The following is a 25,853-nucleotide window of genomic DNA, read 5'->3' on the forward strand; positions in this document are numbered from 1 at the left end:
ATTATGTCTTGTCTTGTCTTATCTTCATAGTGAGTATCTGGAGGTTCACCAGACGGAGCTGGACAAGTTGACAGCTCAGTTAAAAGATATGAGAAGAAACTCTCGCCTGGTAGGTACCATCTCATTATTAGGATGTTAAACGTGGTATAGCATTTAAAAGAAAAACTGTGCCACAGGGTAAAATCCTATCTGCCTCAGGGCAAAGTACCCTCTGATGTGTGTTTTTTCTGTGTTCTCCAGATAAACTTATTAAGGAAAATAAAATTTAAGAACTTTCTCTGAAGTGAAAGAAAATTGCCACAAAGTCAGTTCTGACTTATGACAACCCCTTATGTTCCAGAGTAGAACTGCCTCTTAGGTTTTCTTGACGGTAATTGTTGGGGAAGCAGATTGCCAGGTTTTCTTCTGCAGCACTGCTGAGGGGTCCAAACCACCAAGTTTTATGTGACTAGCCAAGTAGATGTTAATTATTGTTATATTTTCCTTTACAGGAAAATAGAAAGTTGTCATTCTTACAAAATAATAATAATAGTACAGAATTTGAAATCCAGAATTTTTTTATTTATTTCTGTTTTTTAAATAAAAAAAAAAAAACAACAAACGTGCTGAGTCAGTGAGGGAAAGGAGGCTTGAGTAACTGACATGTGATGTTGGAAGAGTCCTTGGCCAATTAGTTAATGCATTCATTGTGATACTCAAGATGCCTGCAGAGTCACTCTGTTCTAAAAAGTTTTGGAGGGCTGTTGCCTGATTGAAGAGGTATTTCTAATGTATACTCTGTTTAAATGACTTCTTTCTAAAAAATATTGCACCTTAATGATTAATGGTATCAGAAAATCCAAAGTCAGTCTATATATACTTAGAAGATGGTAAGCTTGGCATTAATAGTTGTTATTATCTTTGTTTGGAGATATACTAAGATGTAGATTGTCCTTCTTAAAGGAATCAGATTAAAATACTTAATAACTATTGGAGTTATGACTTGCCCCAATCTCTGTGGCATTCTCTATGGGGTGAATTGCAGGTGCCCTTTGACCAACAACAAGGAGTAAGTGTTTCCCCTTAGAGAACAATGGGAAGGATTTCCATGAAGCTGCTCCCTAGTGGTCTATGAAAATCAAAACAAAGCAAGTTGCCATCGGGTGGCTCATGACAACCTCATGGGTACAGAGTAAAACTGAGCACCAAGGTGTTTTCAGTGGCTGATTTCTCAAAAGTTGATCACCAGACCTTTCTTCCGAGGCACCTTGAGAGGTCACAACTTCTAACCTTTCTATTAGCAGCTGAGTGCTTAACTCTGCACCATCCAAAGGCTCAAAACCAGTTAAAAAAAACCCCAAACCTACTATTGTCAAGTAAATTCTGAGTTATAGCCACCCTATAAGATAGGAATAAACTACCCCAGAGGTAATCTTTACAGAAGGGAGCTCTGGTGACCTAGTGGTAAGAAACTGAATCCTGCATGCACGTGGTTCAAATCCACCACCTGCTCCATGGGAGGAAGATGGGCAAGCTTCTCCCATGTGATTAAACTGCCTCTGAAAACCTGCTGGAGGGTCAGTTATGAGTTGGCTCCAACTCGATGGTACACAACAATACATAATCTTTATAGAAGGACATTATTGCATCTTTTTCCCACAGAGCACCTGGTAGATTTAAACCATCAACTTCTTAATTAGTAGCCAAGCACTTAACTCTTTTTCCTATTTGTTCACTTAAATGTTTCCCAAAAGTTGTCCTAGTGAAGGATGTGGTTATAATGTTGTTGAGAACATCTCCTGGTCTCCTCAGCTTTTGTGTGAGCATAAGTATCCCTATTCACACAATGATGCCACAGCCAAGGAACTTGATTTAAAACCAGTTTATGAAAAGCATATTACTACCCTCAAGAACACTTGGGAAAGAAAAATTTTACATATTTAAACAGGCATTTGTTTAACACATAAATCACTGCCCTATTTTATGGTAGCAATATTTTTTTTAGAAATTTGATAAATGAACATTGCATATTCTTCATTATGTGAGAGAAGAGAGTTCAAAGCAAGTGAAAAAATTTAAAACCTCAATGGGCAGAGAGGACTGGGAGGGACTCTGAAAACAGAGTATAAATAGATAGTGTCTTATACATATATTTTCACTGGCATTTAAGAGAAAACATATGTTCTGCTCTGTATAGTCTCAAATAAAATTGCAAATATACTGTCAGATGACAAAAACAAAATTTAAAAGGCATTAAGCACTCAAGCCCACTGCCCCATAGCAGTTCTGAGAGTTTCTGAAGCTGTGAAGAGGAATCTGTCCATCTTTTCCTGTGGACCGACAGGTGGGCTCAAACTGATGACCCCTTGTTAGCAGATTGTCGTGTTACCACTATGCCACCTGAGTTCTTGCCTTCAAATTAGTTCTTACTCATAGGGTACTCCATGAGCTCTCCAAGGCTGGAAATCTTTACAGGAGGAGTTTGTCCTGCTTTATCACACAGAGCAGCCTTTGTATTAGCAGCACAACAAGTAATGTACCATGCCAGTAGGTGTCCTACTAGAAGTTATTTTTCTGTACTGACTGCTGAGTGAGAACTGATCCACAGCTGACCCCTCGGTGGATTTTCAGAATCAGTAAACTGCATGAGAGGAGATTGCCCATCTTTCTCTTGCAAAGCAACTGGTGGATTTGAACTGCATGCCTTTGGGATTGTAGCATAGTGTCTTACCACTAGGCCATCAGAGCTCCCTAGTAGACACCAGCAGATATCTATAGTACAGAGTGCCCTTCTCAGACTAGAAGAGATGGACCTGTAAACAAGGGAATGCCAATGCAAATCTAACTGTGGGAAAAATGAAAACAGAAATAATACACTGTATTGTTATATGCTGTTGAGACGCCTATTGCTGACCCTCAAGTGGGTTTTCAGAAGCAGTCAGTCACATGGGAGATTGTCCATCTTTCTTCCATGTAGCAGCTGGTGAATTCAAAACACATGCCTTGATTGGCAGCACAAATTTTTATTAAGAATCCACCAACACTCCCTTACACATTCTAGGATGACTCAAAATTATTCTTTTGCCTTAAGAGATTGGGAGGCACTTCACAGTGATGGTGAAGGAGGAATACCTCCTTTATTGTAACCAATTGTTGTTGTTATGTGCTGTCGAAGCGCTTGTGACTCATAGAGATCCTATGTACAACAGCCCTAAACCCAGCTCTATCCTGTGCCAATCACACTGCCTCTGACACACCCATCCAGATTACCCTAGTCACTGGATCAATCCACCTCATAGAGGGTCTTCCCCTCTTGTGCCGTCCCTCTACCCTACCAAGCATGATGTCCCTCTCCAAGGACCGGTCTCTCCTTACAACATGTCCAAAGTATGTCAGACGAAGCCCCAGAATCCTTGCCTCCAAGGAGCAGCCTGCTTTAACCAATACTATCCCAAAAAAGCAATGTATACTTGCTAAGAAGAAAATATTATCTGGACTTAAACTCACTTATGACTCAGAAATGTATTCAATTAAATGTCCCAGAGAAAATACACTCCCTTCAAAAAAATGTGAAAGTTCACCAAAAGGAATATTCATTTTCAAAACCTCACCCCTCACATCTTAGAATGTGTCCTGTGGCTCTCAGCAGGCATTCCACACAAGGTCAGACATGTGATACCTAGCAATCACCTTCTGATGACAAGTTCTGTATGGAGAGGCAAAAACATCTGCCTAGTGAGCTTATCAGAGCACCTATTTTCCAAATTTTTCTAAAGGAAATAGCTCCCCAAGGAAACCATTGCTGTAAGATGTGTCAGTATGCATTCTTTAATTATTTATAATGACATGAAGAATATCTTTCCCACTACAAATTCTTGAGAAATATGGTAAAGTAAGATGTGCTTGTCTTTACATTTATTTTTAAACTGTATTTTAACTATCTTGTAAATCGGATGTTAAAGAATATAACCAAACTTTATGTTGTGGGTTGATAATGCAGAATTACCTCACAGGTGATGCAGACTAAATCCACCTAGTTGTATCAGTAACAATTTTGGGGGAAATATATTTTAACCAGATACTCTTCTTTTTTTTCCAGGGTGTGCTGTATGACCTAGACAAGGTAAGTTTTCATTCTGTGTTGTTGGGGTGGGGTACTGCTGAAAAATTAAACCCTGTACCTTTGAGCAGGAGTCAAGGAAGAGAGCCTCTTAGGAATAATAAGAATTTAGAGAACTGAAGTTTCTTCTAATTCTGGGGGGAAAAACCATTTCATTCTTTTGTCTAAAGGAGAATGATAACTACCTGGTTGTCAGGTTTCTCAGTATTTTAATTAGTAGTATGATAAGTTTCACTCACTCACTCACTAATTGCTAAATCTTAGTTGACCCTCCGGCAGTTTTCAGAGGCTATAAATTGCACAGGAGGAAATTGCTCATCTTTTTTTCTCTGGATCTGTTGGTGGATTTGAACTACCATAGAGACTATCTTTAAGTTAGAAGTGCAGGTTCCTAATAGATAACACTACCAAAGTTTTAAGTGTTAGCTATCATAGTGTTGTATAAAATAGAGTCAGAATCAACCCATAGCTAACACTCTGGTGGGTTTTCAGAAGTAGTTAATCGCATGGGAGGAGATTGCCTAGTCTTTTCCCACGGAGCAGCTAGTGGCCCCAAACCAAATTCCTTTTAGATTAAAGCTTCTGGCCACTAGGCCACCAGAGCTCCCTTCATATAGTTCATCAAATCAGTGATATCATTGATTAAAAAATGTTCTATTATTGTATGTGCTACTAAGGAAAATAAATTATTTCAGCCAATTCTGATAAAATTTTTCTTACTTAAAACTTGTATGTATTGACAAAACTCATTTAGACCTAGTTAGATGTGCGGTCAATAAAATTCTCATTGTATTTGCTGTGACTCTGTTTCCATGTCTGTTCATGTACACAATAACACTTTATTGCTGAATCATTGCATAATGTTTTTCATAACCCTTAAATGGGCAATTACATTTAAGGCATGTAGTACTAACAACACATGCAACTTGAAGAAATGACACAAACTCACTAACAGCTATGATTATCTCTGAACATGCACAAACAGCTGTCTGCCTCCTGGGCGGCAGCAGTCGTAAAGTGCACCTCAATTTCAGAGACACAAAAGTGACGGTGGGGAGGCAGGAGAATCTGTCTTACACCTGCAAAAGTATGTGCTATGATGAAGCATTTAAAGTATGTTCCGTGACAATATGAGCCTGCCAGGAAGCCAGTGAATTCTGTTTGGCTAGCCTCCCTAGCTAGCTAACGACAAGGATCTCAGTCATTCATTCAAGTTCTTTTCTCAGAATATTTATCGAGCTTTTTTTTTAAAAAAAAAATACTTTCCATGTTGCTAGTGAGAATCTCTAAACATAGCACCAAAGAAAGAAAATAAGAAAGAGCATTTTCTAGTACTTTGGGATATAAAGGAATTAAAGCACTAGCCTAGAATAATTGAACTGTAAATGACTGTACTTTTTCAAACATCTTCTTTTAATTTCAGCAAATTAAAACAATCGAAAGGTACATGCGACGCCTGGAGTTTCACATTAGTAAGGTAATGACATTCCTGTTGTGTCATCTTTGCCTCTGTTTTTCAGTTAGTGATCAATACACCTTTGGCTGGAGTTGAGCATTTAGCCCTTGGAGAATTTCTTATTTAATTGACTGCTAAGCAGATAAACAATTGAAGCCTCCCACAGCCCAAGGTGATGGAGGAACAATACGAATGATCAGCCTGATTAGCCCCATTTTGATTGGGCTGAAGTTGGGCAAACATTCGTTAAGTTATTTCTGGGTAGCTTGCTCTGTGCTTGGCAAAGGGCTTACAGCCTTAGTGTTGTGTGGTTAGAGATAAGATTAAGTCAAATGGACCCTATTAGAAAACCTCTGACATCACAGCTTTGCACTGTGGATCTGAGTAGAAGTTGGTATCGCAGATATTTCCCCATGAAGGAAAAAGTAGTTCACAGTGCATCAAAGTACTATACCACACCTCCCATACATTTTTCTAAAGTTCTTGGTTTCTTCTGCTTTTCCTCTTACAGTGTAGTTTGTGGGTGCTTTCCCATCCAATTTGTTTGCCTGGATGGGCACTTTGTGTAGCATCCCTAACATCCATTTCCGAAACTTACAAATAGTTCACAGATGGTCAATAAAGCCTTGTATGGAGTGCAACTATCTCTGTTTATTCTGGACACTCTCAGAAATTATCAGTGTAGCCTAGAAAATATTTCTTTTGGGGGAAACTAACTCACACCATTAGCCATTTCTGCTCACATTATGCTGCCCCAGTCCACACTTACCAGTCTCTCTTCCAAGTGGGAGAATGAATGGTTTTGCAGGTGTCTTTGCTAGACATTAGAAGCCAGAGGTTCTAATGCCCCCTTTGCCATATACTCACTGGCCGTATGTCTCGGTAAACCTTGGCCCTCCACTCTGGGAGAGCTCAGAAGGGGCACATACTCAATCTAGATAATTCTAAGAACTTTTTCCACTTTAAATTCCATTGTGATTTATACATGTGTATACAGAGTTGATTCCCCTTGTGCACAGAGTAGAACTAAATCATAGCATTTTCAGCACTGTGACCTTTGAAAGTAAATCACTAGCCTCATTTTGCAAAGTACCCCCAAGTGGGTTTGAACTGCCTGCCTTTTGGCTAGTATTGAGTGCTTAACTGTTTGCACAGCATTGTATATATTATATCCTACTTATTTATTAACTTGGTAAATCTGATAACGCTCTTGTTTTTTTGTTAAACTTAATATATAAAACCAAGGGTGGCAGGCAAGCCTCAACAAAGTATTCCGCTCATTTGGGAAAAAGAAAATAAAATTACTCTCAGGCCAAATGTACTTATTCCTCTTGTACTTATTCCCAGTACTGATGGGTCAATTCTGATTTGTAGCAGCCCTATAGGACACAGTAGAATTGCTCCATCAGGCCTCCAAGGCCATATATCTTTACAGAAACAGGCTGTTTAATTTTTCTTCTGAAGAGCAGCTAGTAGATATGAACTTTTGTCCTCCCAATTAGCAGTCCAGTGTTTAATATACTGCAGTACCTCAAAAGGGCTCCTTTTAATCCATATTAGATCAACAATCCTGGTGGTTTTTAAAGGCCAATGGTATTGTTAGAAGCATCTTATATAGGTAAACACTGAATGAGTCAATCAAGAAATAAGTTTATTTGAGGAGAGCTGCTACTGATATACAGGTAAGACAGACAATTTTCTATGAATGTAGTATTTTCTACTCAAATGATTTACATGGATGCATATTCTCTATCTGTACTGAAATTTAACTCCAGCTGGTTAGCAGAGATTGACATTTCAGTAGAAACAAAGAATAAATTTTCACAGCTATATGAATGTATTGTAAACTTCTCACTTTCTGTGTGGAAGACCTGGATTCAGTTTCCAACCAATCTACTTCATGCATAGCCACTACCCATCTGTCAGGGAAAGGTTGTTCCAGTTTAAGATGGACAAGGAAGGAAGAAAGACCTGGCAGATTACTTAGAAAATTAGTCCGTGTAATCCCTGTGGATTACAATGTCTGATCCTCAACCAGTCAAAGAAATGGTTCAGGACCATGCATCGCTTCGTTCCATTGTGGATGAAGTTGCCACAAATCAGGCATTTGCTTGGCACAAACCAGCATTGCCATCAAGAGTGGCCTAGGGAGCACAACATCTTCATTGAAGAGTAACATTTCAGTGTGTTGAGTGCCCAGTAGTGGGTTGGAAAAGGTTCAAAGACAGTCCCCTAAGAGATCATATGAATGAAACAGCAGGGCCTGCATTAGAAGAGCTATTGATACTGTGTTTCTAAAACACATATCAGAATAATCTGCAGTATTCATCTAAAATGTCAAATGTCCAGACCAGTCCCAACCTGGTCACACAGTGTCTCCAAACTGGGCCTGGACATCAGCACTATCTAGCTTAGGTTTTTGTTTTTTTTGTTTTATATTAATTTTAATGAAAGTTTACAGACTTTGGATTTCCATTCATTCATTATTGCACTTTTCTCCCTGCCCACCCCTCCCCACCCCAGTTTGCTCTTCTGTTTGAAAAGTAAAAGAAAATTTTTTTCATTGTTATATAATCCCTTTCCCCAAGTCCACTTCAGTGTGCAGCCTTCATTCTGGACCCCTGTCATGACAATAATACCTAATCATATATCCCTTTCAAACAGTTCTCTCCCTCATCTGTTTCAATGCAGTATACTTTATTTATTCCCTCTTTCTCAGTCTCCCCTCCAACCCGTACATCCTTATGTCAGTCCTCTTGGGAACCATCTTTTGTGCCAAACAACAAAAATACTTTATCACTAGGTATCTTTTTTTTTTTCTTAAATAAAATTGTTATTTTTATATTGGTTTACTTACAAAGCTTGTATACATTCTTTTTCACACTGGCTCTTTCCCAGTTCCTTTATGCACTCCTCCCTCAACCCACTAGGTACCTTTTAATCAGAAATAAATCCATCATTCCTGAAGACTAACAAGTATAGGCATACTTTATTTTATTACACTTTGCTTTGTTATCTTTCACCCATAATTTCACAAATTTTTCACATTCTTCACCCATTTTTAACAAATTGAAGATTTTCAGCAACCATGAGTACCAGCACTATTTTTCCCCTAGAATATGTTCATTTTGTGTCTCTGTCATATTATAGTAATTCTCAACATAGTGCATACTTTTTCATAAGTTATTGCACACTTAACAAACTATACTATAGTGTAGTTATAACTTTTATATGCACTGGATAACCAAATAATTGATATGACTCATTTTATTGCATTGTTCACTTTATTCACTGTATTGTCTTGAGCCCAATCCATAATGACGCTAAGTGTAACTGGAATTCAAGAACTCCTTTCAGCAGAGTATAATGAATCATGAACTGATGAACTAAGTAGCAACAAAGACTCCTTTAACGAAGAGAATACTTTTAAGTCTCTCAGTGTTCACAGTCGAGGCTAAGTATTACTGTTATCTTTAGCAATAACAAAGAAAGCAATAATGAAAATTTTAACACCCTAATAAGAGTTGCATTGGGGAAATCTGTCAGGAACCTCTCCAAAGTGCTAAAGAACAAGGATGCCAGTTTAAAGATGAGAGTGTACCTTATACAATCTATGGTCTTTTCAGTTGCAATCTGAAAGTTGCAATGAATAAGAACGACAAAAGAAGAATGCACGCCGCTGAAATGTGATTTTGAAGAGAGTACTGAACATCCCAGTGGTCACTTGTGTTTGCTGTGAGGCTGAATACTGTGACACTGATGTGTCAAATGTGTTAATGGTTGCCTACCCAATGTGGACAGAGAGTGGGGTGGAGCGCCCCGATTAAAACAAGCTTGGAAAGAGGAATGGTATCCACTTCCATAATAGCTTGCCTCCAGAAACCCTATGAACCTGGAGAGAGGAAGAAAGGCACCCAGGCATCGAGGACTCTCCTTCATAGGGTCGCTATGAGTCGCCTGCGACTCGACGGCACTTAACAACAACTGAACATCCCATGAACTTACAAAAGAACAAACAAGTCTGTCTTGGAGGAAGCATGACCAGGTTGCTTTTTAGAAGCAAGGATAGTGAAGCTTTGTCTTACATACTATGGGCATATTGCCAGGAGGCATAGTCCTTAGAAAAAGACATGATACTAGAGGATAAAGGATCAGAAAGAAAGAGGGAAAACCCTCAGTGATACGAATTGACAAAGGACAGATCAGGGGGCTTGAGAATGGCAGAGATCCAGAGGATGGCTCAGGGTAGGCCAGGTTCAGATGTGTTTTTCATAGGTTTTCTGTAAATTGTAGTTGACTTGATGGCTCACAACAACGAAACTATACTAGAATGGAGCTCTGATAATGTAGGCTGTAGGGAAGTGTGCTGCAGTTCAAATCCACCAGCAGCTCCAAGGAAGAAAGACAGTCTCCTCCTGTAATTTACAACCTTGGAAACCCAGCTTGGGAGACAGGCAGTTATGAATGAGTTCCAGCTTGACAGCAGTGAGTTCATTTTGAATAAAAGTAGGAGTGTGAGCAATACAAGTAGTTTGCAATTAGTTGCTAATTCAAAGTTTGGCAGTTCGAACCCATCCACTAACTCAGCAGAAGACAAACCTGGTGAATTACTTCCACAGCAGTGACAGCCAAGACAATCCTATGGAACAGTTTTACTGTGCACCACATGGGATTGCCTGAGCTGCTAACAACAGTAGGTGTTAGTAATGCTTTTTAGTGACAAGCCAAAAATTTATCTTCAGAGCAACAAAAGAATCTTGTACTATAAAATCCAGTCACCATCTTCTTCTGGATCTTTACCTTAAGCCTCTTTTTTGAGGGCACAAAATTTGTGCTGAAATAAAACTTCAAGTGGTCCTAAGTAGGTTACTGCCTTTCAGAGACAATACGTTGTGTTTGCTTCTGCTTATCCCTAGAGAGGTTCTCCTTTAGTTTCTGCCTGAAAAATTCCTGTAATTGATCACAGTTGGTTTCATGAGCTTATAGGTGAAAATAATAGACTGTAGAAATAAGAATTATCAGGAATGACTTTTGCACAGATATTTCCCCCCCCCAACATGAGCATGATTGATATTTTAAGGTAATTGTTTGTTACAGGGGTTGACTTGTACAATGGAGGATATTTAACAACATGCAAGTAACATCACAGCAGTTGGGACAACTAAAAATATCTTCAGAGATTGATGTGTGCTTCCTGAGGGGGAAACTTCCCCCAGCTGATTGAGAATCACTTTCAATATGTCGTTATGAGGGTTAGTCCCTAGAAAAAGATGCCATGCTTGGGAAAGTAGGTTTGTTAAAGAAGAGAAGATCCTCATTGACACAATGATTTCAACAATGGGTTTAAGTTCAGCAGAGATTATAAATGTGGTGCAGCATTGGGCAGGCCTTCATTTTGTTACAGGGTTCAAGGAGTTAGCGCTGACTTTGTTAGCACCCAACAACAATCATTTTAGATTTGTTAAGTGATTACTTTCCAGAGGGTATAATAGTGTTTTGGAGCATAAATATGGAGGTATACAGAACAAAGAAAAAGATTTATGTTGACTACTTTAATTATTTTTTTAAAATTATGGTGTAATTAATAATAAGCCAATTTCAAGTCCTAACCATTCCGTTTGATGAGTTTTGACAAGTCTGTGTCATTGTAACTTTAAGAATAACTTAGTAACCTCACTTTCCTTTTTAATTACTGAGTCAAGATTTGAACCAAAAGTGCATTTAATATCAAGTTCTTTTTAAAAAATGCTGAATCTGGATGTGTGACTATCACCTTGTGACAATTCCTCTTAAAATAAAGTGATAATCGCCTACTCTACACCAAAGTTTGCACTTTGGTGTGAAACTCCAAAGTCTTCCAGGGTTGATCCCATTTATGCAAGGTCCATTCCGGTCTTCCTTTTTATAACCTAATGTTTGTCTCAGACCAACCAGCCAATATTAAGTACATTTGCATTTTATCTAATTTGAAAAGAAAGATCAAAACTGAATCTTTCTAAAAACAGATGTTCATAGTGGCTAACATGGAAATGACTGAGCTCAGTCTGACAGGGTAACACTTCTACAGACTTCTCCTTGTTGAGGTCAGAAATGTTAAGTACCTTAAGCGCTTAACAATGGTCTATGTAACGTCTTCCAAGCGTGACAAGTATTTCTATCCCTGTGCTTCCTGTTTTGATCCTGACAGGTAGATGAACTCTATGAAGCTTATTGTATCCAAAGACGCCTCCAGGATGGAGCCAGCAAAATGAAGCAAGCCTTTGCCACGTCCCCTGCCAGCAAAGCTGCTCGTGAGAGCCTCTCTGAGATCAACCGGAGCTACAAAGAGTACACAGAGGTATGTGCTTACCTGGTCAGGTGCCAGGCCCCACCTAGCCCAGTCAGAATTGTTGGTGACTGCCAAGAACCAGGCAAATGTTCTTCATTCCATTCCTTAGAGAGGGGAATGTTGCTGTCTGCCTCGCTTGCATTTTTTTAGTTGATCAGTGACTTATCTGGTGACATGGATGGCTGCTTATTTTGCATGAGGCTCTCATTGGTCCTGAGAGCATGTAGGTTCCAGAACCCCTAGCATTACCTTTCAAGTACTCATCTTCTCATGCCTGGTAACATGCTTGTTCACCTACCTGTTTTACCTTGACTACAAGATTTAAGACTCCTCAAAGGTTAAATTGTTTATTTCTTTGTGCTCCATATTGTCTTGCATGGTCTGCACAAACAGGCTCCAAGTGCTTCTTGAAATATGCAATGAATGAAGGAGTACACCACATTGCTCTGATTGCACGGTGGTGGGTGATGGTAGTATTGTTAGCTGCAGTGGAGTGAGCTTAGGCTCATGGTGACCTCATGTGTTACAAAGTACGGCTGCTCCGGAAAGTTTTCTCAGCTGTGATCTTTACAGAAGCAGATCACCAGGTCTTTGTTCCACAGTGCAGCTGAGTGGGTCTGAATCGTTAACTTTAGGTTAGCAGCCATTGTGAATCCTTTGTGCCACCAGGGCTCCCAGCCTCATTGGCTTTTCCTTGGGAAGCTGAACAAACTCTGAGTTCAAACTGGGTTCTCTGGGTGTCAGAGTAGGGTGTTGGTTGCTTGCTTCCTAGGGCTTTTTATTGTAAGTTTGTCCTTCCCTTTTCAAGGAGACAAGATAAAGCAATGTGACCAGAAGTGTGCCTTCCTGGAGCCTGTCTCTAGGGCTCTAACATACGACATGAAAGGTCACCTAAAACCGATATCTTTGATGAAATGCCTGAATTATTAAAGATGCACTTCTCATTGTCCCATTAGTCTTGTAGAGTGATAAGGTTTCAGGAATGAAGTCATCTGCCTAGAGACTCTGGGACTCTGTCCCCAGAGTTTGAGCATCTGTCCCCACCTGGGATTGGAAGATGTCTTGGATCAAGTCACAAATACAGACCCAGGCTGACTCTCATCCCAGTCAAATTTGATCCTTGTCTTAGTGCCACCACTGGTATCTTTAACAAATAGAAATGCATTTTTCACCGCTTTTGTTGTTGTTGTGTACTGTTGTGTCAGAATTAACCCACCCCTGGCCCTTCAGTGGCCCTGACCTTTTCAGAGACAGTAAATCTCATGGGAGGAGATTGCCCATTTTTCTCCCTTGGAGCAGCTAGTGGATTCAAACCGTGTAACTTTGCATTGGCAGCCAAGAAGTCCAAATTCAGGGCAATGGCTCTAAGGGAAGGTTTTCTCTGTCAGCTTTGGGCAAAGGTCCTTGTCTGTTTAGCTTGTATTTCTTGGTTCCTTGGTGATCTTCACGTGGCGTAACATCTATCTCTCTGTCTTACCCATCTCTACAGTTTTGCTGTTTGCTTCTTAACCTGCTCATTTTAAATTTCCAATGAGATTTACTCGAGACACATCCTATGCTAATACTTACTAATAAATATAAAGAAAAGCTATTCCAAAATTATACTGTAATTACAGGTATAATCACAATCAAGCCAAACTTACTGTGATTTTAACTCTCAGCAACTAACCCTCCATCAGGTTTCTGAGGTTCTACATATTGGCAGAAGGAGAATGCCCATCTTTTTCTCGCAGAGTCGCTGGTAGATTTGAACTGCTCACCTTTTAGTTAGCAGCTCAACAAGTAATGTACTATGGCACATATATTTAGGGGTGGGAGGTATAATTAGATCTATAACATCCCCTCTCATGACCTGAAACAGGACTTCTTATCCTAACTTCTCCCCCTTTCAAAATAGTGTTTTATAAATACATAGAATATATGTTCATTCAAGGGAAATAAATTATATTGAAATACAGTTATTTCAATGTTGTCAATGTGGTTTTCAAAATGTTATTAAAAATCAGAGATGAGGAATTTGTTGTTGTTTCTTAACCTATGAAATTAGAAGAGCTCTAGTGGCAGAGTCTGTAGGGAGATGGGCTGCTAATCCAAAGGCAAAATCTCTCTCAAAGTTCGAATCCACTGGCAACTCTGAGGGAGAAAAATGGGCATCTTCTCCCATGTAATTTATAACCTTTATGACAAAGAGTTTTTTAGTTTTAGTTGTGGTTGTGTGCCATCAAATCAGAGCTGACTCCAGTGGGTTTTCAGAGGCAGTAGATCTCATGGGAGGAGATTGCCCATCCTTATCCCATGAAGCAGCTGGTAGAGTTGAACTGCATACCCTTGGGATTGCAGTCTGGCTTCTTACCACTAGGTCACCAGACCTTCCTAAATGTTGATTAGGTCAAAGAACTGAATTTGACTTGTGGGTCTAATCCATTACCAATGTTGAATTCCTCCATCAGAAAGAGACTGCCCATCCTTTTTCCTTAGAGCAGTTGGTAGACTTGAACTACTGACCTTTTGTTTAGCAACTCATCATACAAATGCACTGTATCGCTAGATCTGAAGTGTCCAAGTAGTAAAACATATATAATCAACTTTTCAAGGAATCTGTAACAAAGAACCTGAAGTACATGGTGTTCATCAGTGACAAAATCTCAGTACTGCTAATATTGGTATGGCTTATTCTCTATACTCATAAGATGCTAATGTTTATTTAGGGGAAAATAAAGATGTGATCCTCATCTTCCTCCCCTACTATCCAAGTTTGTGGACCCTCAAGTTGGGAATCTCTGGCCTAAAAGAAGTCCTAGTTCATGAGGCTTCATTTCTAGCTTTCTCTGAAATTGGATCAGCTTCTAATTATAGTGACTGCCATAGTGCAAACAGTGAAGCCGTCAACTGCTAACTAAAAGGGTGGCAGTTCTGTTCTACTCCAAGGCGTCCTTGAAGAAAGCCGTAACAATCTAATCAGTGATTGAAAACCCCAAACAGCATAGTTGTGCTCTGACATACAGGGGATTGTCATGAGTTGGAGTCAAGTCAACAGTAACTCGTTCTGGTTCACAGTACATAATCAACATTTCAAAGTGGCCTGACCCAGCACTTTTCAGATGTAGCCACCATTGGCTGAGGGCCAGGGCACAGAATTACACTTTACTCATAAAAAATCTGTGGGATGGAGGCTGGGGGAGGAAAAAAATAGAAGGAACTCATTGCTGTGAGGTCAGTTTTGACTCAAAGTAAACTTCCAAAGGGTATATGGTATTGATTAAAGGTTTGCCCTTTTTGCCTTGGACTTTTTATTGTGATTTGTATCATCCTTCTTCCCTGTCCCTACCTGTAGTTCTTATTTCACTTCCTCTTTCCTTTCTTCAGAGCTTTCTTCTTAGACAAAGAATGCCGTTATTACCTTGTGTGATTGATAGATCTAAGGATGTAGTGCCTCCATGATTGTATTGTTCACCTGCTAGACCTGCCTATTGTTTGGTTGTTGCACACGGTTGAGTTTAATTCTAGGTTGAAAGGGCCACTATAGGCCACTTTGTCAAGCCTCTCTTAGACCAGTAATCCAGGACATTATTGTGATTTTGAGTTTTGCTCCACGTTCATTCTCTACTTGATCCAGGACCCTCCAGTGTTAACCCTTTCAAAGCTGTTAGCAGTGTTAGCCGGGCACCATCTATTTCTTCTGGTCTCAGCACTGTGCAAGTGGAGAGTCATGAGATCTGTTGTGCTATAGATTGTTTCCATGCAATTAAGAGCATCTTTGATTTTCTTCACTCTTCTTTGAGCCAGACAGAAAGGAATCAGTGGTTGCACCTTAGAGGATCACTCACAAGCTTTTATATCCTATACCAATCAATGTATAATGTACAGCATTGTCGTTGTGAACTCTGTTATGCAAATTGGCCTTAATATCGCTTAGACTGTAGTCCTGAGATCCTATGACCAAGCTACTCATTTCCTCCTGGCATTTTGTTTAGATTACGATGATTGTATAATCTTGTCCCTAGTGATGCAGCAAAGCTGCAAATCTTAATGAAAACAGACTGACTAGCTTTCTAAACTCATAGATTTAAACCACCAGTCTTTCTTTCAGCAGAGCAACACACAACCTACCAACCCACCCAGGCTCCTTTAATTTCTGTAGCTTCATAAGCTGTGTCATCAAGTGATTTTGTATCTGTCTTCATTGGTTTTCAGTACTGGAACTGTGCTTCCAAAGTTTCTAGGCTGCATGCAGCTCAGATCTAAGAACATTTTCCCCAGCTTGATAAAAATGTTAACATCTTGCAAGTTTACCAGAAAACAAAGTTCAAATGGCTTCTAAAACCTTCTAACTTACTGAATTAATTGGCTAAGCATTAATCAGAGCCACGACCACCACCAACTCTACCTACACGACCACAGCTTTGGTGGAGGCTGGCCGTAAGGAACAGAATCCTGCAGATGCCACCAGGAGACTGGAATGGAGGTTGCTGCTAAATATAACAGAGGTGGCAGCAATAGATTAAGCTTAGAAAGTGGTAGAATGGAAGGATTGATAGACATGAGAATCACAAGGAAGAATCTCTTAGATCACCACTCACAAGCTTTTATATCCTATACCAATCAATGTATGATGTCCAGCATTGTCTTTGCATATTCTCTTATGCAAACTGGCCTTCTCCCTAGCAGAACTACAGAATTATATTGTGGGTATTATAATGTCGTCAGACAAAATGTGTGTAAATTATTGGATGATAAAACAACTTACTCTGTATGTATACTTCTACTCAAATCCCACAAATTATTCTAAAATAAGTACTAAAGTTAATATATTTAAAAAGAATCATATCTTCTGATGAACTCCTGAAAGTGTTGCCTAAGGTAGTCTTTAAACCTTGAATCAAAGTTACTCCTGAAAGATTTCCTTTAATCCTTCACACCAGAGATGGACCCATCTCAGCGAGTCTCTCTCTCCTTCTGAAAAGTATCTTTTCTAATCTCTCTCGAAGACATATTTTTGCTAATAAAACTTTTTTCTTAAAAAAATATTCTGAAGTATTCTTAAACAGTGGTTTGACTTAGTTAGTGAAGAATATCTGTCCTGAGCATAGTGTTCGTTTAAGATCTATATGAGACCCAACTGACAATAGCAACTTGAAAGAATAGATAGGGCAGTGATTTAATGTAAACAAAAGGAGAGGACAACTTGAAGAATGTAAGTAATGTTGCTAAATTACATATGTCAAATCAGTTGAATTGATATATGTTTTGCCGTGTATATTCTTAGCAAGAGCAGAAAAATGTCTCAAAAGAAGTAGATCTCAAAATAATCTCACTGTAGTAACAGTAGCATAGTTCAATAAGTCAGAAAACAATAAATGTTGGCAAAGATGTGGCGAGATTGGAACTCTCTTATATTGCTGGTGGGAATGTAAAATAGTACACTGTGGAAAGCAATCTGATGCTTCTATAGAAAGCTGGGAATAGAAATACTATTTCTTTGACCCAGCAACCCCTCTACTAGACATACATCACTACTATATACATATCCTAAAGAAAAAAGATCTAGAACATGAACTGACATATGTCCACCATGTTTATTGAAGCATCATTTACAGTAGCAAAGAGATGGGGACAACCTAAGTGTCTACCCAAGGATGAATGACTAAAGAAACTATGGTTCATTGACACAATGGAATATTACTCAACACTAAAGAAAAATAAAGAATTTTATAGATACTACATAACATGAGTGAATCTAGAGAAAATATGCTGAGTGACAAAGGTCAGTCAAAAATGGTCAAGTATTATAAAATACAACTATTATAAAAAACTAAGGAAAATTTTATATACAGCATCTTTCTTGGATAGTTACTAAGGAAAGGAAGGGAGAGAAAGGGGAGGAACAATTAATAAATAGATCTTTGTGATGGGAAAGGCAATATACAATAAAATAATCAGACATTATAATTAATTAGTATTGTTAATTATGTTATAAAATGTATATAAATGAGAATGAAAAATTGATTTGATTTGTAAATAGAGTAAATAAATAAAGTAAAAAAAAAAAAAGGAAAGAAGCTTTTGTAGCAGTTACACCCCTAGATATGTTCCCAAAAAACCTGAAAGCATTGTCAGTCATTGACCAGAAGGTAGAAACAAGTGACCATCAACAGATGGACAGATAAGCACAAAAAGGTATAACCACACAGCAGAGTATTACTCAGTCATAAAGAGAAATGAAGTTCTAACACATGACATCACATGGGTGAAACTTGAAAACATGCTGAGTAAAATTGGATACAAAAAGACAAATATTGTATGACCTCACTTATTTGAAATACATGAGTACACAACAATACAACTTATGTGAAATACGTGGGTAGGCAAATGTACATAAAAGTAAAAGTTTTTAATGGCTTATAGTGGTTTAGGGTTTGGGGAAAGAGAAATGGGGAGTTATTATTTAAGAGGTAATAAATTTGTGGTCAGGGAGATGAAAAGTATTTGGAAAAAGATAGTGGTGATGGAAGCCCAATGTGTTGAATATACCCACTCCTCACTTGGCAACATGGTTAGATCCCAAAGTCCTGGTCGCTATGCAAAAAAAAGAGAAATAGTTTACTCTTTTCCTACTACCTATTTGTCAGCTTTTTTCCAAATTTAGGAAATATGATCATAGAAATAATGAGTTAACGCTTACCAGTGTGCTCATCATTGTGATAAGTCCAGTTACGGATTATTGCTCTTTGGAGAGGCTTGAAGGTAATGAAACTGAATAAAGCTGGGCTGTGTGACTGAGGGCACAAGGCTTAACCACTTTCTGGATTGGGTCGGCGCTTATCTCTTAGAGCTGCCTCCAGGTTCCACTTGCATCTGGCATTTCGGCAAGCCTTGTCTCAGGAACCTAAACCCTATTCTACCTTTTAGGCCTGGTGTGTCATCAATGCTTGGGGCTCCCTGTAAGACAACCACCCCAGCCCCAGCAAGGCAGAGGCTCCATCTGCCAGTTTAGCACCTCCCGCAATGCCTTTTCCTTTATTCCCTTCCCACCTCATAGCAGTTTTGAGCTAAAAAAGTCTAGGCTATTGTTGTTGTTGCTGTTGTCTGCCATTGAGTCACCTATGACTCATAGTGACTCTAAGCACAACAGCCCTAAACCCTGCTCTATCCTGTGCCAATCTCACTGTCTCCAACACACCCACCCCCATTACTCCAGTCACTGAATCAGTCCATTTCATAAAGGTCTTCCTCTCCTGCGCTGTCCCTCCACCCTCCCAAGAATGACATCCCTCTTCAAGGACTGGTTCCTCCTTGCGGGCCTAGGCTACCTGGAGTACCTGGCACCCACTGCTGCCTTCTCATTCATCCGGAGGACATAGCCACAGATGAGGAGATTGGCTCTGCACAGCAGACAGTGCCCTCTACAGCAAGGAGGGAGCAAAGTTTGGAGAGAGTTGGCTCAGCTTCCCCAAAGTCAGATAATAGATATTTTAATATTGTAGGTATGTATTTACTTAATATTTAGTAAATATAAATACTTAATGTTTTACAGAATGTTAAATAATGAGATAGTCAATAAATGAAAAGTAGGTATATACTTAATACTACCTAAAATATTATCAGAATGGCAAATGTTTTTATATACATTTTAACACAATACATTTATATATATATATATATATATATTTTTTTTTTTTTTTTTAAAGCTTATGCTGGCCTACTTACGAAGGGGCCCGTCTGGGGAAGGTCTAGGCCACAAAACTTTCCCTTTTGATTTCTAACTCTGGCCGCTCTGTGTAGCTGCTCACAAGCTGAGGAACTGAGGCAGCAGCAGTAGTTAAGAACAGAACCACAGGCACAGATGTGTCAGTCCTGCTTTTCCTGTTTCCTCTGTTTTCAAGTGAAATGAGACCCAGGAACCACTGTCAGGGTGTTGTTGTAGCTCCTACTAGAGCAAAACTCTGCTTGTATGTTTTGGTTATGAAAAAATTCGGTCCCACTGTCTTTCTTTTGAAAAATTTCTAATCTGTAGAAAAATTTTAAAATCATGCTTCTTCTTTCATTCCTATTTCATTCCTTCCTTTCAGTTCTGTCTCTTTCTCCCAGGAATAGGCCATTTGATAATAACAAGTCATGACATTGTGGCTAAATATTTAGTCCTGATCTCAACACTAGTCTATGCAATCTTTGTATCTCCTTAATAACTGCCTACCATGAGCACAACAAGTAGAATTAATACTAATTCTATAGAATTATCTAATATCCTAGTTGCTCTTACTTGGTCCAGTACTGTCTTTTTAGCTATTTTGGCTTACTGAAGCTCCGTTAGTGGTACTGATGTTTTGCACCAACTAAGGTGTTGGTGATGCAGTTGTTAAGTGAGGAATAGGTGCATTATGTGTTCAACTGCCAGCCTAATGGTGTTGGCTTATATCTACAAGGGGCTCAGAGGGAGAAAATTGGGCAGTCTCCTTCCATTAAGATTTACACCCTTGGAAATACATGGGAGGGTCATCCTGAGCTGACATTGACTGGAAGGCAGTGGGTTTGGTGATTTTTTTAAGGACTCAAATTGTGGCTGGCAGTTCAAAACCACCCAGTAACACCCTGAAGAAAAGGCTGAGCAAGCTGCTTCCGTAAAGACTACAGGCCGGAAAACCTCAGGGCTGAGTGTGCTTTGTAATAACACCTGGGTTACCATGAGTCTGAATTGACTAGAAGGCAATGGTTTATTTTGTTTTGTTTCCCCTTTTTTTCACTTGCGACCTGATTTTCAAATCAGGATGCAATCAGGGCACTATGTTGTGTTTGCTTGTTATCTCTTTAATCTTTTTTCCACCTTATTGCCTTTGTGTAAGGAACCTTCATGGCACAGTAGCTTAGTGCTTGACTGCTGAACAAAATGGTAGAAGTTTGAGTCCAGGCCTGTTCTGACTAAACAGTCCATTTTCTGGATCTATCAGTTCATGTTGTAATTGCATTAATTCATTTAAATGCTCTTTACTCCTTGAGAGAGACTCTCTTAGATTCAGTCAGCTTGAACATTTTGACAGAAATATTTTATAGTCAGGGATGAATAATGCAAGTCCAACATGTAAATACTTGCTGTAGTTGTCCAGAATGTCAGACAATATTTTTTTCCAAGACGTTATTGTGCTTTGAACTACTTGAGAAAGAAAGGGCATTCTAACTTGGTCTCATTGTCTTCACAGAACATGTGCACCATTGAAGCAGAGCTGGAGAGTCTGCTGGGGGAATTCTCCATCAAGATGAAAGGTATTCTTTTTCCTGTTCTGAGAGTAGGGTGCCCCTTCACAGAGCTCCCTAAGTGCATACTATTCTTATATTCCTTGGAAATACACAAAGCCACCCACTCTTAACCTGTCTGCTTGTTTATTAATGCTCCAGATCCTTCTCATCTTGAAGCGCCCTTAAGAAATGCTTATTATTACAAATTTACAGACATGCAAAAAGGAAGAGAAGACTATATTGAGCCCCATCAACCCACTGCCTAGATGTGAAACTTAGCGAGATGTTGCCATGTTTGCTATATCTGTTTTCATATTTTATTTTCCCCTCCACAACCAAACTACAGGAAAGCCTCACTTTCATCAAGTTGATTCTGACTCACAGCAAGCCTTCAGTGAGTTTCTGAGGCTGTGAATGTTAATGGGAGGAGACTGCCCATCTTTCTCCCTCAGAGTCACAGGTGGATTTGTGCAGCCTTTTGTTTAGTGATGCAACAGGCTAGGGCAACTCCTTCACAGCTTCCTTTCATGGTTTAGTTGGAAGTAAAGCCTAGGTACCTCAGTCCCCATTGTACAAATCGGTTTGCATCTCCTAGAGAATGGGCACATTTCCTTATGTAACTACAATGTCAACATTCTCACTTTATCACATCTAAAAAAATTAATATGCCTTTGTTATTAACCTAACTCATATATAAAATGTCTCTAGTTATCTCAGGAATGCTTTCTTTGGTTTGTTTGAATCAGGATCCAATCATTAGGATTGCTGCTGAATATACTTCTGATTGTTGTGGTGGTTAGCTGGTGTAGATTCAGATCCAAGTAATCATATCCCTGCGCACAGCAATGAAACATTACACCATCTCCCAGATCAATTGACGAGCAGACCATTAAGATCCATGGGTTTACACTGATCTGGCGGCCCATAGGGAGTTGCACTGCTCACTCAAAGACAGTTCTTCTCTGATAGTTCAATTCAACCAGCAATAGCTCAGAAAAAAAGAGGAGCAACCTCCTTCCATGCAATTTATAAGGTCCAACAGCTATGAGTCAATTTTGGCTCAGTGGCAAGGAGTGAGGGAGTGATTAAAAAGTAAGTCTACAGATGTAGCTTCCTAGTCTCTAAAAAGAGCAAGAGCTGTGGGGATGGCCATATCTGACTTTTACCAACTTCACAAACAGGAACTGTCTCCTTCAGCAACACAGAATCAATCTCCATGAGATCAGACATGTCTGTCCCATGTTTTTACACCTCATTCTACTCACCCCAACACCAATCTTACTGCTCTGCTGGGTCCAAAATCTGATGCAATGGCTCACAGATCACAAAGAACCATATTAGTGCAGTCAAAAGGCTATAATTCAGATTGTTGCTGTTGTTGTTATGTGCCATCGAGTCGTTTGTGACTCATAGCAACCCCTATGTGCGAGAGCCCTAAATGCCGTTCTATCCTGTGCCAACCTCGCCATCTCAAACTCATTCATTCCCACCACTCCACTCACAGAATCGATCCATCTCATCGAAGGTCTTCCTCTCCTTCGCTGCCCCTCCACTCTCCCAAACATGATGTCCCTCTCCAAGGACCAGTCCCTCCTTGCAACATGCCCAAAGTATGTCAGACGAAGCTTCAGAATCCTTGACTCCAAGGAGCATTCTGGCTTCACCCTCTCCAAGACTAACCTTTTTGTTCTCCTAGCAGTCCATGGTATATGCAACACTCTTCTCCAGCACCACAGCTCAAAGGCATCAATTCTCTAGCAGAATATAGTCAGGACAGCATTTAAAATACTTGCACAGACATCTCAGCCTTGAGCCTTCCAGCTTTAGGCCAGAGTTAAAGTCAGTTATGCCTCTTCCCTCCCGTTGCCCCCACCCAGTCCTCCAACAAACTTGGGCAAAGGCTCTTAGCTCTGGTTCCCTGTGAGGTAGCAATCCCAAGGCCCAATCTGTCTCACTTCAGACCTCTGGTTCTTTGTTGTGGCCGCTATGGCTGCTGCTCCCATACACCCTGGACTGGCTGGTACAAGAATCTCTGGTCTGAAGGATACATTGCATTTCCTTGCTGCTTCTTTGCTAGTGGTGAGGTTCTCTCATTGTGCTGCTGGGTCAGCTCAGTTTAATGGTGAGACTACCCAATCCCATTGTGGATTGGCAAATCTAGCCAGTCCTCTTGTGGATTGGTTAACATGCCCTGTTCACATGTTCCTGTTCATCCACATGGCAAAGTCAGGAAATGGCTAGGGGAACCATTTTGAACAATAAACTCAACATCACTCTGTCTCAGTCAGGAAGCTCTGCTGAATCTTATTTTGCATTTTAGCAACATGCAAGTCTTCAGTCACAGATATATCTCTTAGATCTCATTTAAATATAAAGCAAATCTCTACCTATTTTTTTCCCTACCATTGACTTATTGCAGAAACCATTGTTAAACCAAATCTCTCCAAAATGGACTTATCTCTTGTCTTGTCTGTGACCTGACTTGAACTGTCAATTGTCTCTCAGTTTTCTCTAGATTACTCACCAAATTGTCTTTTCTTCCTGTTAATTCCAGGAGGACTATGTCTTTTTCTGTCTTCTTCCTAGTGCATTGCAGGCAGCTATTCCAGAAAGTTCTGATTCTGTGATCCTTTGTATCACAGCATCTTCAGAACAAGGAGCACTGGTGTTAGGAAGTGGAACATCACTTGTCTGTTATCAGATTCATAGAGATTCACACAGCTTGGTGGCCAGGTGGGACTATCAGCTTTCATAGCAGGCCCGTTTTTCTTCTGGCTCTACATACTTTGGACATGTTGCAACACAGGATCAGTCCTTGGAGAGGGACGTCATGCTTGGGAGGGTGGAGGGACAGTGCAGGAGAGGAAGATCCTTGATGAGATGGATTGATTCAGTGACTGGGGTAATGGGGATAAGTGTGTCAGAGACAATAAGATTGTTACAGGATAGAGCAGGGTTTAGGGCCGTTCTATGTAGGGTTGCTATGAGTCACAGGCAACTTGGTGGCACATAACAACAACAAAAACAACAACTGACATTTTCAGCCACAGCTAAGAGGGCCGAGGTGTGTTTCTTTATTCTCGCTAAAATTTCTTGGTAGCTTCATCCTGGGTGGCTAATGGGGACTTAATCACGCTTTTGTCTACTTTATGCAGTTAAGGGACTAAATGGAGGCAGGCTTTTTTTTTTTTTTTTTTTGAGAAGCACTCAACAGGAAAGCTTCATTTTAGAATGAGTCATCTAATGCAGAAGGGAGATTTTTTCAGGCAGGAGTTCTCTACAGACGTGAGATCTTCCTGGGTGAGTGTACCTGGAATAATAACTGCCTCAGCCCTAAGCTTCCAAAGGACAGTATTCTCTCCCACAGATCTGTTAGAGAATCTACCTGTTATTCTGATGTTTCTTCAGTCATAGCTTTTTTTCAGTACTAAGATTTGGGCCACCTGTACTTTTTTCTATTTCTTTTTGGTCACCTCTCTTCATTTTGAGGTCCTCTTCTGTGGGAAGGGTGCTCTGGTGGCCTAGTGGGAAAGGAGTTATGCTGTCAACCCAGAGGCACACAGTTTAAATCCACCAGCTGTTTCACAGGAGAAAGATGGGGAGTCTCCTCACATGTCTTTTACAGCTTCTGAAAACCAGCTGGAAGGTCAGCTCTGAGTCAATTCCAACTCAGTGGTACATAACAACAGCCACCTCTGTGTGAGATGGTACAGGATCAGGCCTTGTTTCATTCTGCTGTATCCAGTGGCACTATGTAGCAGTTATATCTGAGGCCAGACCAGCCAGTTATCCTGGGACCAACTAGGTGGCCACCCCATATGGGTCAGAATAGGACAGTGCTCCAGAGTATTTTTAATGAATCTTTTTTTTTTTCAAATAAATTTCCATGATTTTCTTATGAAGTCACTCTGGGTGGGTTTGAACCACCAAGCTCCAACTAAACAAGTGAGTCAGTGATTCCCATTCTAGCAAGTCAGAGTCGGTGGTTCCTGCACAAGATCCTGGAACACTTATTTAACTGTAAAAATTCTATTTGGGAAACAATTAGCCTGAATCAGCGGTTAGCAGAAAATGCCTCCTTCCACTTCTCCCAACACACAGGCACCAGCCGTGAGGTCATGGAGCCACATGGCCTCAGAGAAGTTCAGATCATGCAAGGCTTATCATTGCTCAGACACTAGAAGAGCCACCGTCACTGCTGTCTAGTCATTCCTGGCCCTCACTGGACAGTGTGGAATTGACCCATTGGGTTTCTGAGTCTGTAAATCCTACCAGGGCCATACTGCATCATCTTTCTTCCACGGATGGCTGGTGGGTTTGAACCACTGACTTTCCAGTTAGTAGCCAAATACTTAAACCAACTCTGCCACTCAGGCCCCTCTGTATACATGTGTTTCCTATACTTACTGTTGTCAAATGCATCATTGTCTAATACGGTAATAATCTCTTCATTTATGGACGGGACGTTGAGGCTCAACAGAGACTAAAAGACTTGTGCCTGGAGTCATAGAAGTGGAAGTCAGTCTTGGCACTGAGTCTTGCTCCTAATGCCTTCCCAAACTCCAACTCCACAATAACCTGGAAGTGCAATAACAGAGCAGAGCAGATGCCTCTGACCATCTAAGAACAGACTCGTCTATTGCAGAACAGTCTCTTCTATCGCAGGACCCTCTTTGACCCAGAACACAGGCACCCTGGGAGTGGCAGAGGGGTAAAGGGACCCCAAACCCTCCAGATCT

At 40.1% G+C, this 25,853-nt stretch overlaps 1 protein-coding gene across 3 annotated transcripts in view; it reads left to right on the plus strand.

The window, feature by feature from the left end:
• The window catches only part of FAM65B (family with sequence similarity 65, member B), an 87,084-nt gene that overhangs the window by 2,419 nt on the left and 58,812 nt on the right, over positions 1-25,853 (plus strand). For all 3 annotated transcript variants that reach the window (XM_006888645.1, XM_006888646.1, XM_006888647.1), the window contains exons 3-7: positions 31-109; positions 4,079-4,102; positions 5,523-5,576; positions 11,743-11,892; positions 21,078-21,141. In XM_006888645.1, coding sequence (XP_006888707.1) covers positions 31-109; positions 4,079-4,102; positions 5,523-5,576; positions 11,743-11,892; positions 21,078-21,141 — 371 coding nt within the window. The remainder of the gene's footprint in view (positions 1-30; positions 110-4,078; positions 4,103-5,522; positions 5,577-11,742; positions 11,893-21,077; positions 21,142-25,853) is intronic.

Source organism: Elephantulus edwardii, unplaced genomic scaffold (genome assembly GCF_000299155.1).
Source record: "Elephantulus edwardii isolate Elephantulus edwardi_28Jun2011 unplaced genomic scaffold, EleEdw1.0 scaffold00070, whole genome shotgun sequence".
Classification (NCBI taxonomy): Eukaryota; Metazoa; Chordata; class Mammalia; order Macroscelidea; family Macroscelididae; genus Elephantulus; species Elephantulus edwardii.